This window comes from Anopheles nili, chromosome 2 (assembly GCF_943737925.1).
Source record: "Anopheles nili chromosome 2, idAnoNiliSN_F5_01, whole genome shotgun sequence".
Taxonomy (NCBI): Eukaryota; Metazoa; Arthropoda; class Insecta; order Diptera; family Culicidae; genus Anopheles; species Anopheles nili.
Window position 1 is genome coordinate 46659072 of NC_071291.1, and position 19117 is coordinate 46678188.

Here is a 19117-nt window from a genome sequence, read left to right on the forward strand (position 1 = left end):
AAATCGGGTAAATCAGACGGTGAAAAATAAAGAGCATAAAAAAACACATACGCAAAATGATTTTAATAAAAACACGGTGTGTTGTGGCGCGAGGGCGAAAAAAGTTTAAGGTTAATTGAAAATTTATAGGTCACCGTGGTGATCACAACTAAAAGAGGCGTTACTCTTTAAAAATGCCATTCTTTCCTTCTTGCCGTTGTCAATGAAAGGCTCACCGCGTTCCGATTTATGGTGCGGCGTCTGACTGCTGCTCCTTTGTGTTATCCTCGACACGACAGGCCAATCCGTGGATCGATGGATTGCGAAGAATGACTCGCGTTGTCCGCCGGAATCGCAGGCGAATCGGCGAGCCAAATAAAGAAACTGTTGTAAAGCAGTAAAAATTTATCACTCGCAAAATGGCTCGCGATAGTAAACGCGAACTGTAAACATGATGGTAGTTTCGCGTGCTTACAGGGTTCCATGTCATTGCAAACTTCTTTACGGCGAGTTTGGATTGCATCGTTGGTGGCATGTCAAACTGGGCGAGGCCCAAGCTTATCTTCATTGTGCGAACAGCAGAAAGTGCGTCCCGCGAAGAAGCACAAATAGTACGAGAAAGTAGCAACAAGGTCGGTTCAGTTGTCCGTCCAGCTTGCATCAACACTCAAATCCACATTTGGAGGCTCTCCGCATGCTTTCTGAGCCACCATTGGAGGGTCGATGCCCTTCAGTGCTAGAGCTGTACCTTCGATTACGCAACAAGCACCGCAGATGTACCGAAACGGCGCCACAACTATCCCTATAGAAGCACTATTGGAGTATCAACCCCCGGTCAATCGAACGATCATTTGTCGCGGCTGCATGTAAAGCCCACCAAGCAATCACCACCGAGTGGGAATGCCGTACTGAGCCCGGCATAGTGCTTCCTGACATTGAATGGAGCCGGTTCAATAGCGCGATCGTACAGCAACGTGCGGTACTTCAACCGATCGTCGATCGCATAACGGATCGCTACTGGATCGCTAGCGCGTGTTGCAGCATCGTACGAATCGGTGAAAAACCGGTTGGCAGCGAGCACGCGCGATACGGCCACTCGAAGGCCAGCGAAATTGTTCATTACCAAGTGCAAGTGCCTGCAAATGAGCTGCTGCCCAGCCTCACTGTGTTTCTGTGGAGGCTGGCGAAATGTCTCACGGCGTACGTTTCATCTCTTGACCAACGGCACAGGTTTACCGTGGGGTAAGTTTTTCTTGGCCGCTTTTCAGGGCCAAACCAAGCGGCGAGATCGGTGGAGCATAGCGGGCACAACGTGCGAGTCGTCACAATCGCACCGATCGCACCGATCGCACGCGATCAAAAGGTGACCCGGGCGCCGAAATACTACTCCCCATCGTGATCGCGGTGATCTTATCGACGTTTGCTCTCGACGGCAGCGTTATTTGCTCGGTAAAGAGTGTTTTTGGGTTCCCTTAATGGACCGGGGTGTATGATAAACACCTAAGCTCGGGGGTGTCAAATGTTAGGCTAGCCGGTTAGGCGGCCGTTGCGCGAGTGTCAAGGACGAGCTCGATTCATTGAGAGTCGCTGAGGGCGAACGATAGCACACCGGGCGCGTGAGAACGCTCGCAGAGGCTCGCAAGGTTGATAAGACGAAATATTGCCCCAACAGCTGAGGCCAACGGGCTGCTCCGGAGGCACAGAAAAAGGTCGGTCTCCCCAAATGGAAGCTCCGGACGGGCCATTGTGGTCGATCTGCATACGAGGTCAGATTTCACGGGCACGTTTGCGACCACGTTCGAATTGAGTCTAGGCCGTGCATTCGATCCGCTGAAATACCTCGATACCACCGATATCGGTTTAGGTGGAGAAACCGGGCGATACCCGGAAACGATTGGTATGCAGGCGACAAAAACCATACCGAAGAATCAATCCATGCTCGCGTGCTAATTGTTGATAATTCCGATCGACGATTCGATCGACACGCCGCACCAGGTCGCGTTCGCTTTCTGTGCCATCGCGCAAGTCTTTCGTTGCTCGGGAATGGGAATGTGTTGACGTCGTCATAGTTGGGGCGTTTCTTTTGCCTTCCGAATGCAATCGCAGCCAAAGTCTTGTCCCGTGAATCGATCGACGGTGCTACTCGGCTCGGACATCGATCGCTGTTTCCAGCAACGGCAACGGCTCCGTTGCGGCATTCCGACGTCAGCAATACGCTGTGCCCGTTTGGTGGTAGGTCACGACGAAAAGTGCTGAGGATCGTACATACGATCGCGAACCTACCGATGGGCATGTTTACTTTCCCTGCCCTGCAAATACAAATGAAAATGCTGCGATCTGTCGCACGCCGATGCGAACTGCTCATTTGCACGAATAATCGCAATTCACAGTGCGTAAAATCTGTACCAAACGGATAGGCAAATCGATTCCCATTGCATCATCGCCATCATGCAAGGGCATCCGGCATGCACGATTACACCACTCAGCGGACAAACAAACCAACGGGCAACCAAATATTGACCGGCAACAGGTGGATGCGGTGTTCTGCTGCACCTCGAGTGCCACGGAACTGGCTCGCGGGTACTTGCAGTTTATTTTCGTTTCCGATGTTTTGAATTCACTCGCCCTCAAACGGGGCCAGGTCGTCGAAGTTGGTCGTCACACACGTTCAGTTCGCATTCGCAGCAGTTAAGCAGTGCAACATCTGCCAGAGCACACGATCGTTGTTAGTGCTACGACCTTTGCGAGTTGGGTGAGCTTAACGCCAAACAAACAGGGCTCTGGAGCGCCTAGCGCAGGCGTGATCTATTTGTCCTGGTGCGTAAACTGCTCGGTAGTGTTAAACAGGGCTTTCAGAGGACCTTTCTGACACGCCCGGTCATCTCTCGAAGGTGAGTTCGGAAAGTGACCCATTCTGCGGTGAAGCGTGGCGTGTTCGCATTTCGTTTCGCGTTCACATTCTCGCTGCCATCTCACCAGAGACAGTACCAACCAACATCGACGACGTCTCGGCAATGTCACGCGCCGAAGGAAGATGCGTACGATAAACCGTAATTAGTGCAGGTTGAGTGGTGCTCTCGTCGCGAAATGACGTCGGTTCGCTGTGGCGAGGCGAATTACCGTGCCACGGGTAAAGATCGAGAAATTGACGAAATCACCGTCGAAGGCTCTGCTTTTGGCTCGCTGTTCCGTCCACGAGCACCATGCCAGGTGGCGTTGCACTGGCACGATATTTATGCGCCTCGCGACGCAGTTTTAGGCAATTATTTCTTTCCTGGGGCGCAATGGGCGCACTATTAATGTGACACATGGAAATTAATGGTGAGCTAATGCGATGCGAGTGTTGCGCGACCACGTGTACCGTATTGTGTTCCCGGCGCTTGGTAGAATGGAATTCACCGCCGAAAAAGCCCACACGGGGTTGAAAACAAAACGTCAATGCTGCAGGCGCGTTTCGTGCGTTAATTCCAAGTCACTCTGGGCTCGCAAACACCGCGAGAGTTTGTGGAAACGTATGGCCCGCCCTTTAGAACCGAGCAGGTTGCGATGATTGAGCAATGATACCGTAATTAAATTCGATTAATTTAACTGAACTTCAGCCGCCTTTCAGCGGTGGTCGGTGCGATCGTGCGAGGATACAAACAGAATAATGATCCCGCCGTTCGTTCATTCTCAACCGTACCCGTACCGTAGCATGCCCTCGATGGCGGAAATTGACGAGCCGAAAAGCAAGCAACCAAAAGAATCATTTCAAACGCGTTCGTGCACACCCATTGGGATACGGGAGGTCGGCTTTATTCCGCAGTCCGTGGCTCGTTTGTGGATTTTCCAGCATCATTAGATGGGCTGCTTCAAGGAGCTAATGGAGCCTGGCTCAACTTATCGCTCGTTATTACTTCCATTAATACCATAACCCACCGGTGGATGAGATGGTTTGGGATTTTTTTCTCCCCTCGTTCGAGTAACAGTCGTAATTCTGCGAATGATTATTACTTTTTTTGTCGATTATTTGCGAACGCAAATCAAGCTACGGGTGTGTTTTGGCTGAAATAAGAAGATCATGCGCGCGGAAAAATGCTTCCCCGACCCGACGGGTTAGTTTCCATGCGCAGGGTCACAGAAGCTAAAGCTTGATAAAACAAAACGCGGGTTGATTTTACGCAGCTGCCGAATGTTCGCAAGAAACTATGCTAATCATGGAAGGTTGCCGACCGTCCTACCGTCGTTCGATTGATCGCTGATTTGATAAACCAGTTCGGGTCAGAAAACGGACCCAATCCACAGCTTCGGGACATGCCAGAAGATCACCATTTCCCGGCCAAAACACACACACACACACACACACACTCATACACACGAATTTGGCAACGTTTACGACCGAAACGGCTGAACCCTCGAATTGACCGAGTACCGTGGTTCGCATTTCAAATTCAAATCCCAATGCATTGTGTGGTGCACTGAAATCTTTCAGGGGTTAGACAAAAGAGAGAGAGAGAAAAAAATCATTCACCCAAACTAATGCCGGAGCCTAGATGTGTCCGTTAGCTCCATTTCGCCACGTTACGTCTACGCTCGACCGATCTATCTACGAAATCATCCGGTTTTTCGGCCACCTTCTCAGCACCCAACAGCCCACCACACGCCACACAGCCTTGAGCATTTATGCTGCCGTCCAAAACGCCCAAGGTGCACCAGTCATCTGTAACAAGAGAAGCACTCGGACGATCTAATGCGGGCCACGATCGGCCGTTTATAATTTTCATCGCATCCTTGACGCGCTCGCGATCGCTCGTTATCCTTCCGCCCTTGGCTTCCTTCCGGTGCGTCAGTTGTGTGCTCGACAGTTGTCACCAGCAGATCGCGATCGCGAAGACATAGTCTAGAGGTGTGATCAGGCGCACAGCCCCACGCGAGTCGTCTATCTGTCGGTTTGTGAAGCCGTTCTTTCACCATTGTTGCGGCTCTCATGCCAACGGCACCTCGGCCTCCGAGATCGAGCAGGAGAGGACGATCGCAAGGTCCGAGGGCGAAACAGAGACCCCCACTGCACAGCATGCGCCTTTTGTCTGTTTCGATCGCTCTCATCTTGCGTCCGGCGCGATCAACTAGAAGGGGTAGGAGTGAGTATATAAACCACCCGTCAACCCTGCCGGTGGGTTCATTCGTTGAACATAGCTTTCCCTATCCTAACGTTCGAAGGTAGAGTGTTCGTTGGTGCTTTTTGTTTTTCTGTTTTTGTTGCTGTTGTTGCTGTTGTTGTTGTTGGAAAAATCCTTCAGTGTTTCCGTGGCTCGCTTTTGGGAGGGAGGGGTGCTCTGAAAAAGGTTGAGAAGCAAACCGCGACCGCAGTGCCGTCCCCGGGAACGGAAACGAGTCTAATCGATCGGGCTCGATCGGGGGCAGTGACGTTTGGGGCGTTGGATTAAGCTAAAAGCAAGCAAACAGAGGGAAAAACAGATACGAAAAGAAAAAAATCAAATCTCAGTTTTAGACATCCAATTCGGCTAGTCTCGTGTCGCACGGATCGGCCTGCTGCAGGCCCCGGCAGTCCATGGCCTATATTTCGGGCCATTCCGTCAGCTTTTTCGGCATTCGAAATCCAATTGCGTAACGATCATAACTAACGACCGCAACCGGTCGCGTATCGGAGCGTGGTGGACGATTGCCGCTCCCTCCTCCTCCCCACCCCCCACACCTCCCCCCCCCCTCCCCAGTGAGAGAAGGATCCAAATCATTCACATTTCAATCCTTTTGCAGACGCCCGCCAGCGATCAGTGCGTGTGGACTGTAGGAAAGAAGCGAACAAGTGGTGAAACTCAGTGAAGTGAAAATCGACCTGCCAGAACCGCCTAACCCGACCGGGTTAGCATGATCATGAAAACGCGTGAGAGTGATCGCAGTGAACGAAAGTGAAAAAAAAAAAACATACGACCTGTTACGGAACGGCCGTTAGAATCTTTCGCTGTTACAGGTCAAATCCGGATTCAGTGACAGTGAACGATCGGTGGTGAAGCGATCAAAGGTACGAGAACGAGAACGTACAACGCAAAGCCGTTTATTGAAATCGACACTAGTGAAGTGATACCGCGTTCTCCCACAAAGGTGAGTAGTTGAGGGTGAAAACCATTTGGGAGTTTGTGCCCTTTCGCGAGTGGGTGGGTCAGGAACTGTTGTGCGCGGTGTGATTTACGGGCCATCTCGCGCCTGCGTTATGAAACGCGCGATAAGTATGTGCATCAGCGACGGTAAACGGTTAATTACGGTACTCCTCCGAGGGTCGATCTATCGCCCGTTGGGTGGCCTATAATTTATCCGCATTTTTCACCCGTCCATCCTTGGCATCGGCCACACCGGCCAAGAACGAATCGACGATCATGCTTTCGAAACAGGATCCACACGGGCAGGTGAAATGTCAAACCAGTTTGCAGTCCCGATTGACGGTAGCATCGCATCCGCACCTGGTATCACGGTGAATTATGACCCATCGTTCCGGCACGAATCATTTGTCTGGACTTGGAGCCGTAGATAGTGTGATTTTACTCCCGCTCGGCGCACGTCATCGGTTGTGACTGTTTTGATTGATTTGCCTAAATTGACAGGCTCATCGACGGCCTCGTTTGAAGGTCGCAAACCCTAGCAATAGGTGTGCTGCTGACCATCAGCCCTCGTCGAACCCACGCCGTTATTCCTCCACACGTTAGCTAGAGCTTTGAAGCAAAGCATATTTGTCTCCATCCATTAGCCGTCACCTTTCCACCTTCTGAGGAGAGAATGTGCCGTACGGGGGTGATGGCACTATCTGGCACGAGGGAATCATAAAAACAGCCATCAATGGCCTGGCGTCGTATAGGCCGAGCGGGTGATCGCACATTTACACACCTCAACTCAAGGGCTGTAGGGCATCGAGGGCTCAAGGAAGCTGATGTGAGCTGTGTGAGTAGTGGGGCACTTTGTGCAAGTGCACCGTTGTTGCAAAATTGCGATGAAACGACACGGTGCCACGCCGTCGACGATCGCGCCCAATCGAAAGGCATTCGTTTTTGTCACCGTACCGTTCGCGGTTTCACGGATCGCCGGTTTTCGCGCCATTATTCTACCATTGACACACCATCCTGAGCGCACGTGGTCGGATGCACACGCGCACCCGCATGATGTCATGATGCGTGTCTTCGACGGCGTATTGCAACCGATTCCCAGTACAAAAGCAGTCGCCAGCACCAACAGGGGATGGAAACGAAAAGAATAGAGAGCGAAGAAATGGCACCAAGTTGGAACATGTTTTGAGGGTTTTGATTTGTGGGCATCAAGCAATCGGTGATCGCAGATTGTGCTTCCCAAGACATCGTAGTGATCATCGCATGTTCTCCTCTACGTCCACAGCACATCGCAATGGGGGCCGATTCGCAGACGAAAATAATTTTGTGTGCTAAAACGCCCGAGCTCCTCGAGACGGCCATCGCCGATCGGAAGCCAGAACCCTCACAGACTGCCCCGCACATCGCTCCGGCGAAGGTCGACAGCCTCACCGATGAGGTGACACAATCCGACTCAACCCTCTCCGGGGCGCAGTTCGAAAAGGTGCTCCAAACCTGCAGCAATGTGGTGCACGAGGCCGAAGTAGACCGGAAGCTGAAGGAGATTGGGTCCGCCACGCCGATCCTGCCGTCCGAGATCGGTACGGATTTCAACTTCAAGCGCGAGATCGTCTGGAAGAACGTGATAGGATTCCTGCTGTTGCACATTTGTGGCTGGGTCGGGTTGCATCTGGCGTTCTGGCGGTATTGTGACTACCGCACCACGATCTATTGTGAGTATGCTGGCGAAGAAGAAGCTCGTCGACACTCTTGCTGAAACTGTGGCCTGAATGAATGACTTTTGTTTCGCTTTCGTGCAGCATTTTGGCTGATGTACGCCTCTGGACAGGGTGTCACGATGGGAGCACATCGACTCTGGTCTCACCGGGCGTTCAAGGCGAAGCTCTGGCTGAGGATCATCCTGCTGTGGATGCATACACTGGCCGGGCAGAACTGCCTGTACGTGTGGGTTCGCGACCACCGGCAACATCACAAGTTCTCGGACACGGACGCCGACCCGCACAACGCGAACCGTGGATTCTTCTTTTCGCACATCGGCTGGCTGCTGTCCCGTAAGCACCCCAAGGTAAGGTTCCATCGAATTTTCTATCGTCGAAACATCTGTCGAACTATCTACCGAAAATAGGCTCACAACGCTCCCGTCGGTTTCTTCCCCAGGTGATCGAATACGGCAAGAAGATCGACATGTCCGATCTGGAGGCTGATCCGTTGATCATGTTCCAAAAGGAGTAAGTACATCTGCTTCGATCGCAGCTCACTCAGCAGCATCGCATCGTTCACGGCCACTCTCGGGCATAATGAGATGTTCGCCTGACCTTCACACAGGTGTCCATCGATCAATTACCGCAGGCCAAGCCAGGCCAAGTGAAGTGGCCGCTAATGGCGCTCGGTGCGCAATTGAGCGCCATTACAAGGAAAGTCCTCGTCAGGTCGTGGTGAAAGATCACCGCCAGCTGCGAGCTGCCAAGGTGATTTTTCACGTTACTTTATTCGGCGATCGAGAGCCAGTGAGCGTGACAAAGCACGATCGCACGAGAGGGAGTGAGCGAGAGATCGTTGACATTCGCGGTCTGAGTCGAGTGACGCTGGCGCTTAATTCCTCATCGACCTTGGAGCGGTTTTCCACTCCGGAGTTTTTTTTTTCGGCCGGTGGAAAGCGCTGGGAATGCTATCACTACGCGACCCCCATATCTACGGATGGTGCTTCCGTTGACGTAACGGTGACGGTTTCGGCCAGGGATCGCGTGTTGGCGCGATCGTCACCGATCGGATCATGATAGACTCTAGCCCAGCCGCATGTGGGCTAGTCGAACGTTGCACCATATTTATTGCACAGCTTTCTTCGTCTCTCACTTGGCTTGCCTAATTTTTCGTTGTTTTTTTTTTTTCGTTGCTCCCCCGGCCATTCGAGGCCCAAATCTTACGAGACGGAACGTTACGAACGCACCCGCGGCCGTTCCGTCGCCGGGGCGGTCCAAACGAACGATTGCCTAATCACTCCGTCGAAGAAACACCGGACCCTTACTAAAGTTATGCGGCCGCTTCTCTCTCTCTTTCTCTCTTTGCCACGCAGCCTCCGATCGTGGGTCCGGCGTATAGTCGAAATACGACAAAACCCACCAAAAACTAATCGTGACGAAACCGCCCCGAAGCTTCGCGGTAGCAGCGATAGGCGGTAGTGCTGCATTTGAATTTTGCAGCTCGTTTGAATTCGCTATCGATTTTTGACTACCAATAGGGGTGGTTTTTTGTTTCGGGTGGCCTTCATGTGGAACCTACGCAGCGGGCATCTCATAGACACACGGCCGGTCGCGAAACCGAAGCTAAAAGGATTCGCATTCGATGAGCTCAATCGGTACAATCTGAAGCGGAGTGAAATATCCCGATCGTGTCGAAACATTGCCAATGGGGTCGAGAAACACAACTCACCGGCAGATGATGGCGGCCAGTCTGCCTTGAACAGTTTTTGAATTTATTAATATAATTTTGTCTGAAAAATGTCCATGGTCTTTTCGTGTTTTACGGCAAACAAAGCGTGAATCTATGGGATTCTGTATAGGTTTTGCGCAATATGCGAATTTTTACAACTTGCCGGTTCGATTTTAGTTAGCAACATGAATAATTCCGTAGACGCCTCTGGCCATCGGAGATTCGGGGCCGTTGAATCCGGTTATCCGTTAACTACGGTGGGTTATGTCCTTCCAATCGGTGGACGGATTGCCGAAACCGATGACGTTTGGCCTTGCCATAGTTGCTCCGAAGAACCGGAGCAACGATCGTACGGTCTGAAACAATCGAGTTTCGGTGGTTAAATCTTTGCGAAATGCATTCATTTCTTGAATACACGGCTAGTCGCGGTGACCATCAAACCGTTTTTTGACATTCAGGAAGCTAATTTCATTGTTGAACGAGCAGAGTTGAATTCAGGATTCGGTCGTTTGTTTTATGCCTTCGGTGAACAAAACGAAAAACACGAACAGTGCCAGCCATTAGGAGAGTGGCTTTAATTTAGCTGATTTCGATCAGATTTCGACGATTTCGATCGCAAACGATCGATGCCCAGAGCGCAGCTTCTTCATCTCTCCCAGTGCCAGTGAACTATGGAACGAGGCAAGGCGTAGCGTTGAGAATCGCTTAATGAAGCGCAAAAGTGCGTCGATCGTTTCCGACATCCGGGCGGAAAATGGCCGTGCTGGCATACACAATTGACGTACCGTAGCGAAAGATGATTCTGCTCAACGGCTCAGCCCAAAAAGTCAAGAACCCTCAAACTTTACCAACGTCAAGCGAAGGTTATTGCGAACACGAGACCAACGAGCCATGTGGCCAAGCGCTCAATACTCCCGACAGATGTCCACAGCCTGCGATTATCAAATTTTGTGGCTTGCTGCTCCGCTCAGGGTGGCTCAATCGATGATCAATCACTAATGAATGGCCATTTGTCATTTAGAAACACCGGCAGCGGTGTCCTTCGCATCGCAAAAGCATCAGCATCCAAGCCAGCGCGAACCAGCGTTGTCATAGCAACAATAGCCCAAGGTGCGTTGGATTCGTGCGTGCTTTGCTCATCGTTTGCACGCCGATTGAACGAATTTCAATTAAACAATCCGCTCGAAGGCCGCGTCACCCAAAACGCAATCTTAATAATAGATTGGGTGGACTTGCCATGGACTCTGCCGTTCGCTCCACTGATTGGCACTAACCAGACGCAGGAGTTCTTGGCTTAGCCGCGCGGACTTTTCCGGTAAACCTGCGATCGAACGCGAGGGTTGCTCTGTTAATCGCCCGCGTGCAGTGCTACAGTAGACATTCGAATCATTGCCTTCGTCATCCTAGCTTGTTAGCCGGTGGCCTAGCGTGTGGGTTGAATTTTGGAGTGTTGGTAGCCTTCGGCGCCTTTCATTATCGTGTCGAACGCATATTTCAAACGCGTGGTCCGTTGGATACGTTGGCTGCGAAATGATTGATGGCAGTTTGATATCGATTTTGCAGGCCATTTTTCGGGTTTGTCTCGTAACATTCCGACGGTTGTAACGATGGCGTTTGCATGCCTGCACGTCTAGCTCTGGCAGATGGGTTGCATCGGTGGTACGGCGAAATAATTGCTTACATTAGCCCCGAAGGTGCGTCCGCTTATCACTGTGGCCGCCGTTTCCTTGAAGAACGTCTCGTGCCTATCTCGCGATGGTATGAATAAAACAATGCGCGACAAAGCGCACGGGAGAAACGAACTGTCTTACGCAATCGCGTATTAAACCTACCAGGCCCGAGCAAGGAAATCAGAGACCTCACCTCGTATTTGGCCTCCGAATTCTTCTGGCATAAATTAGCCCGCCATGGGTGTAGCCTCGCCTAGTGATAAATCGAAAACGGAGGTTTCTCCAACAGCGACCGGCTCGAGGAACTTCAGCCCGGTATGTGTCCATTATTTTTCCACCGCCAGAGATGAACAACCGAGCGGAACCATATTGTTAGAATGTGGGTCAAGGATAGCGAGCCTCTAAATGCGACGCCGAAAATATATATACATATTCGTGTCATTCGATCGCTCGACGTCAGCAGCAGCCGAAAGCGCGTCAGTAGTGCAGAAAAATGGCGCCCAAAATGGCGGATGGCAGGGCAGTTCGCGTCCTTGGCCACGTGGTGCAACACCGAAGGGCGTAGATTCGCGGGTCTGAGAGAAGGTTATTGTTTTTCGTTTTTTTTGCACCAGAACCATTTCCTGTGGCATTCTCGTCGGTGTGGATTTTTTTTTCGATTTTGCAGGCACGCGCTCGGGCGATTGGGCAGAATGGAGATGTAAACTTAATTACCGCTACGACCCCCGGGTGCCGCATCGGTTCGCACTCGATCGATGATTAACGAGTTGTAACCTTTCGATCTGTCGGTTCGATAATTTCGGTTAACGGTCGCCCCGCTTGCACAACAAACGCTTGCACTCGAATGGGGTGGACTCTGGCGATTTTGGGGCAGTCCAGTCGCGATCGGTGGGGCAATTATTTACCACACCGTGCCCGGGTGGCATTTCGCGTGCATTCGTTTCTAATGCGCGCGAATCCTCAGAAGCACTTGCATCCGATATTTTACGTCCACCGAAGGTCACGCGGTTGCCGGTGATTTTCTGCTTTCGAAGGTCACGGAATGGTGCTCGCCAGCAGCGAATTAAAAGGGGGGTAAATCAACGCCACCCTTGGCCGGTCGGATCGATCGGAGATGAACTGATCGTACGGCCGCATGGTGTTCGAACAAACGTGCGCCAACTGTCCGACGCCTGCGGGCCGTACGCGCGTAATTGAACTTCAATTCACGGCCACGACAGTTCGCTTCACCAAGTGCCGGTTCAGCCTCCTCTGACATTCGCTTCGACGAGGTGGTGCTGTTCATAACCCACAACCACACCACTCGACGATTGGTGGTAAAGAGACGAGCGCGGTGAGACAGACAGGCACTTCATTTGAGTGAGTCTTTCTTTCGGCGTGTGTATCTCTGTCCTTGGATGTTGGGGAAGGATGCAAGGATGCGCGCCGTGAATGCGTACCGCTGTAGTGGCGCAATACTGCACGATCGACAACGATCGTGTACTGCACGTGTGCTATGGGGGGGGGTGTAGGCAAATTTGCTCTGCCAACAGGTTTTTAAGGCGTTAGTGAACAGAACACGCCACTGGCCACGTGGGTGCAGTATGGCTGTACGTCTGGGCCAGTGTCCTCCATGGCTGCTGATCGACTTAACCGACTTTGGTTGGTGGCTACTTTCTTATCGAGAACAAACCGAACCGGGCGGGTAATAATTGCATCCATCAACGACGGGTCGCTCCTGGGAGGAAGTCATTGATTCAAGGCTGCGAAGCGGGCCGTTCTAGGAAAAACGTGGAACGTAGGGCACACATTAGGCATGGCAGGACTGGTTTGCATCCAACCATGGCCACGATGCGATGTTGTGTTAGATTACCGGCAGGGTGTAATCATAGGTTCAAAGGTTTTTTCCTCGTTCGGAACCGTACCGGGTGCAGTTAGATCAAGCGCCTAGGTGCGATTAAGCGCAGGAAACCCTTGGCGCAGGAAATCTGTAGCTGATAAGCAAAAAAAATCGATCGCCACGCAGCTTGTGCGATGGATCATATCAATTGTTGACGAACGTAATTGCAAATATGATAGCAAGAAGCACCATTACAGCTCAGAGACCGTTTCAGTTTAGCATTTTTTATAGCGATCATTACTATGCTTTTCTTTTATTATACTTGGCTCAGCAACGCAATTTTGAGCTAAACATTAGCCTCCTCTTGCACTGAATGTCTGATTTGAATGGAAAGGATATTTTTTTGTGAACCTTTCGAAGCGATATAATTTACCCAAGATGACCGTAATTGACTGCGACCTTCCGAAGAGTACTGCTCTATTGTGAACAAACTCGCCTTCAACAGTATGAATCTGAGGAAAATCTTCGCATGATCGATGTTTTGCAACCTGAGATGGTTGTGTAGCAATGCATCTACTGTTCGTGTGGTTGTTTGTGCCGATCATAAATTCTGAACAATTTAAATTTACTTCCTCCTTTCTGTTTCTTCTCCTGCAGTCACTACAAACTTCTGTACACAATTTTCGCTCTTTTCGGCCCCACGGCCATCCCGGTGTACTTCTGGGGTGAGAACGTCTGGTATGCGCTGTTCGTAGCGTTCTTCTTCCGTACCGTGCTCAGCCTGAACGGGACCTGGTCGGTCAACAGTGCTGCACACATGTTTGGCACGCGTCCATACGACAAGTGAGTATTGCGGGCTTTGCCGTCATTCGGGACGCTACGAAACCTCTCGAAACCTGACATTTTCCCACGTACAGAACGATGTGGCCGGTGGAAAACATGTTCGTATCGTTCGTGGCCGTCGGTGAGGGTTGGCACAACTACCACCATGCCTTCCCGTGGGATTACCGGGCGTCGGAGTACGGAACACCCCTAAACCTGACCGGGACACTGATCGATCTGTTGGCGAAGTTTGGCGCAGTGTACGATCGCAAGACGGCCACTCCAAACATGGTGAGTCACTGAGGACGACCGAAATGGTGGGTTGGTGGCTTTTTTGATCCTCAACCTTTTTCCTTTTTTCCTGGATAGGTTAAGAATCGAGTAATGCGAACCGGTGACAAGTCCCACCATACGTACGGTACGGATGAGGGCCGTAAAGCATTCACCACCTTGTGGAACGTGTGGAAGCATCCGTCCAACCCGAGCTACAACTCGATCCATACGCCCAAGCCGAAGATCCTGCAGTCCGACGGGTACGCGCTCATTCCGGACGAGCTGAAGCAATCCGAGCGTGACGAGGACATCCTGTCCAAGGAGAACGAAGAGCTGATGCGGCGCCAGCAGGAGGAGGAAAGCCGCACGACAGAGGCGAACCAAATCTACACGAAGTTGTCGAAGTACATCAAAGAGCAGCAGCAGACGGTGCCGGAACTGGCCGACGATTTGATGCTGCTGTCGAACAACAACGTCGACAAGGTGGCAACGGTGCCGGGCAAGGCTGCCCTGAACGTCGTCGACTGCAACGACAATGCGCTCGTGAAGCGAAAAACCGCCGTAGGACCTCTGGCGTCCTCTGGCTCAGGCCACCTGTAGGGAACGGCAGGGACGACCGTTTAGTCATGAGATTTCGTTCGCAGTAGTCGTCCTCACGACAGTGCATCAGGTCGATCTCCAATTGCCTCCGAGAATCCGCCGCGAAACCGAACCGATAAGCGAACCGCCGGAATCCCCGGGAGTGCTTCACATTCCCAGCTGCACATTCCCAGCTCGAACAATACCAAACGTGTGGCCTTGCGCTCCCGAGGACTCCTGCGAATGCTCAACTGCTGCAAGCTGTGGCCTGGTTCCGGATGCATGCGGACAACACGATACGCCCTTACTATACGACATAGACACATAGACAATGTTGTGATTTTTTCCACGGTTACAATGTTTGATCCACACACTACACAGCACATCGTCTTGGTTCACGTTGGTCGCGGGGAAACAGGCGTCGAAACGCACCCGTGACCACCGGGAACACACATGGGACCCTCGGTGTAAGAAGACTAAGCATCCTTGCTATGACAAACCGGATTTACGATGATGCGTTTTCCCTACCGTTACTATAAGCTAAGGATGAAGCCAACCAAGAAGGAAGAACACGTCGGTCGTTTAGCACCGTTAGCGTTTTTTCGCCTGTACAGTGAGACGGCTCGTGTACAGACATTTTAGAAGACTCCACTATTTCTTTCTGGGGTGGGGATTACATTGAAATTTAAATATAAAAAATAAATCTAAGCAAAAACGCAAACCAATCAACGTTTTGTCTATGCTTTTGCACCACGGGATCAAAATGCTAGTGTGAAAACATCAACAGGCGCATTTTGTATGTTATAGATTTTGAGAATGAATGTTGCTCGATTTTTATAGCCAGTCTAATTGAACTCATAAAAGGATTGTTGCTTCATTAGTTACTTTTCTGTATCGATCACATTGAAATTCTGGACTCTGTAACGGGCTATGGTACTACACCAACTAATGCCCATGGTATACAAACTCAAACAATATACAACACGGTATACAAACAACATGAATTTATACAACAACAACTTATTGAGTATCAAAAACATTTGCATCTGATTGATCGTAATGTTGAAGGTTATCCCATGTTTTTATAACTATATTTCATACAATTTCCAAGTTGAATTTAGTACATGCCAATAACAATGATTACCAATGCTTTAAACTGGACATATTTATCGGGTAATGATCTTTTCAAAATAAACCAATAGGTGATGAACTTATGCATACTATTTTGGTACTTTCAAAATGTTCCAGAACTTATCGAAAGATCGGCATTTGATCTTTTCGTGTACGTTTAGAATGTGTATGTGTTTTTGTGAATGTGTTTTTGTAGAGTTATGTCGACTCAACCAACAATCGTCGTCCATAGCATACTTTCAGGCGTACTTCTCTTAGATCGTTGGGTATTTTTACCGCTAGTGCTTCATAAAAATTCATAGCAAAACTGTGGCTTGACATATTTTTCGGCTAATAGTGTTAAAATGTAAACCCATTGTTGCATATGCAGAATTTATGGCGCATGGAATGATATTTGAGATAACGGTTGTTGCATCTGACGGTATCTCGATTCAAACGTCATCTGACGTATTGGTACACATCTGACGCTTGGCGTGTCAACATTCGTAGGCATAGATGTGTGTGCATTAGATTGTTTTGGTCGGTATTGCTCTTGGGGAAAAATAAGTATTTTCTAATCGAAGCTATCTTAATCGCATTTTTCCCGATGTGGAGTGCAACCGAGGTACACATGTACCATTAGCAGTTAGCAAGGCGCGATTGTAAGTGTACAATTCGGTATGCACCGATACGGCAAAAGCTGAAAATGTTTTTCCATTCTAGATTTTCACATGAAAAGCTGACTGTTCCTTAGCTGATGGGGTATACAGTGGAACCATTTGTTAGCGTCATCAAAGCTCGTAGCAGTTTATGAGAACACCGTGAACTTGCAAAAGCCGATAAGATCTCACTGTTAAGATTAGATACAATAATCGGCTTATGACCACATTCGTCTTTCGGCCTACCGAATGGTGATTGAAGTGATCCAACGTAAAATAGCAAGAAGTGAAACTTAAGCCACTGGTCACTAATGCAAAGTTGACTGTGAAGTAGCAGCGTCGGATCTGACTGAAGTGGCTTTCAATAACTTCGTGGAGTGAACGATTTTGGCATGTCGTTTTAAGAGATAGGTGACTTTGTGATACGTACAGTCTAAGTAGTGCTATGCCTTGACGTCAAGTGTGTCCGTATCATAGAACGCGAATACGACAACAAAAAGCAGCACTACTGTATAAGTAGCAAAAAGGACAAAACTACGGCTACAAATGATTGCGCATCGTAGCATGCGGTGGTGCTAGCTACAGGAAGCAGCGGAAGTCAAGTGTGTAGCAACGAAAAGATCCGTCCATTCTTTTTCAGTTGTTTTTGTTGTAGTACGATCGCAGAACAACGCACACGCGCTTAAGCTACGAGTGATAAATTCTACAAAATGCAAAACGAAGCAATAATATTGACCCTATTCGGGTTGGTCGTATCGGTTCTAACGGCACCGCCCGTCGAAAAATACCCGGTTACTCAACCTCCGAAAGCCTTGGACACTATGATAAAAGGCAACGTAAACTCTAGTCGATCTGCAAAGGACACGCATCTGCGTCAGGTGAAAGAATTTTGCAGCACAATGCCAACCGATACTAGTTGCCTCGCTTATGAAGAGATGGTCGGTGTTATGAACCAATTAAAACTGATCGGAGCTGAACAAACGATCGAGAGGGAACTGGAAACAAGCTTGTCTACTACCGATGCTGATTACTTTTGTGTAAATTTGTCAAAGTTACTGAAAACTTTACCTGCAACTCAAGGCACCTCTTCCATAGCAATTTTCGGACGAATTCGTTCCTGCGTTAACCTATGCTATGATGTTTCACAGAGCAAATCTGATGCGACTGCTGTACCGAAAGACATCTGTAGGGCACTTTTAATCGGGTATACGGTGATATCGCAATCATACGCCAAGGAGGAGCCAAATAAACAGCATCCATCTAGAGGCGAGACAAGCGTTCATAAATCGGGAAGCATGTTGAATCAAACATCCGTTGCAAAAATCGTCCCTGCAGCAGCCGCCATGAGAGTTCCAGCGTTAAACATTATGAAGGCAGACGTCCCGGCACTGCTCAATAATGACACGATAAAGAATGTCCTTAATCCAACTCCCGTGGCCGTTGCTTCCGATAATGCTCGAATTCAGCATTCCGGTCCTGGTGTCCAAGTGGAGCAGCCACAGCAAGTACCTGCAGCTGCTGGAGATAGATCACCTCCTCTGGAGGCGAAACCACAGGAAAAAGTAGAAAAGCAACCCGCTCCGCCAGTTGCACCACAGCAGGAAACCGAAAACGAGGACAAAGATCCAAGTGAGGATGACATGGAGCAACAGCAAGGAGAGCTAGATGTCGGCGAAGTGGCTCAGTTTGAGGATGACACCAAGCAGCAGATGGGCGATCCGGGAGCGAAAGATGGTATCGCGGGATCGCTCGACAATTCGGAGGAATCCGAAGACAAGTATCATGACGAAGACGGTACCGATAATGGGGAACTGAAGGGGAACGGGTTCGAGTCGGTCGGAAAAGGCGAAGCGGTGGAAAAACCAAAACCACAGGAAACGGTCGAAAGCGATGCCAAAATAGACGACCAGCGGCCGGTGGATAATTTTTACGATCAAAAGGGATCTAACTTTTTCTCCTACTTTCTCTTCGCTATGTTCACCTGCCCGATTGTGTACGTGGCGTACCACAACAAATCGAAGCTGCTGGCTTTGGTCGTGGAAGGCCGGCGGACTAGCAGCGGGCGGGGTGGGTTTAGCAAGGGCCGCAAGCACACAGCCGCTTATCGGAAATTAGACACGAACCTGGAGGAAGCCATCACTTCTGGCAACGCTACCGGTGGGCATTCATCATCACAGATCATTTACTGAGCGCACAATTGAACGTGCCGAGACTGCAACCGACCCTGCAGTTTATACGCCATCAGCGGCTTGATACGATTTAACGCAAACCACTGGATGGGCGAACATCTGTAAATACCTTCCATTCGGCGTTCCTTACGTTTGAATAGACGCAATTTCGACTTAGTTCTAACGCCTTATTAGCCTGCTATTAACTGCACCGGCAACACATCGGTTTTGTCTAACGATGGAAATTCTCTTTTCGCCGTCGCTATCCAAGGCTGAATGAATTTGATTACTTCTCTCTGTTCTGTATGCCTTGGAGTGAGGATAACATAAGGAATAGGCATCATGTTTTTTTGGATCCAAAAATGGAAAAGCTGTAAAAATTTAATAAAAATAAATAAAAAACGATAAAAAAATTAATCATTGTCGGTCTATTTATGTTATGCCATCCAGGGCTTCGTCGTGTTTTCTTTGAAAATACAAAGCTTATCAGGTTTGTTACCTTACCATTAACAAA

The 19117-nt window shown here is 49.8% G+C and overlaps 2 protein-coding genes across 2 annotated transcripts; both read left to right on the forward strand.

Annotated features, from left to right (window-relative positions):
* Window positions 1–7368: 7368 nt before the first annotated feature.
* Window positions 7369–14687, forward strand: LOC128724454 (acyl-CoA Delta-9 desaturase-like). Its single transcript, XM_053818181.1, has 6 exons — window positions 7369–7786; window positions 7874–8139; window positions 8232–8302; window positions 13650–13835; window positions 13910–14105; window positions 14184–14687. The coding sequence occupies exons 1-6, from the start codon at window positions 7369–7371 to the stop codon at window positions 14685–14687; spliced, it is 1641 nt and encodes a 546-aa protein (XP_053674156.1).
* A 2458-nt stretch (window positions 14688–17145) lies between these two features.
* LOC128724465 (trans-Golgi network integral membrane protein 2-like) lies at window positions 17146–18970 on the forward strand. Its single transcript, XM_053818192.1, has 2 exons — window positions 17146–17472; window positions 17584–18970. Exons 1-2 carry the CDS (start codon window positions 17146–17148, stop codon window positions 18622–18624), a joined length of 1368 nt encoding a protein of 455 aa, XP_053674167.1. The 3' UTR covers window positions 18625–18970.
* The last annotated feature ends 147 nt before the right edge of the window (window positions 18971–19117 follow it).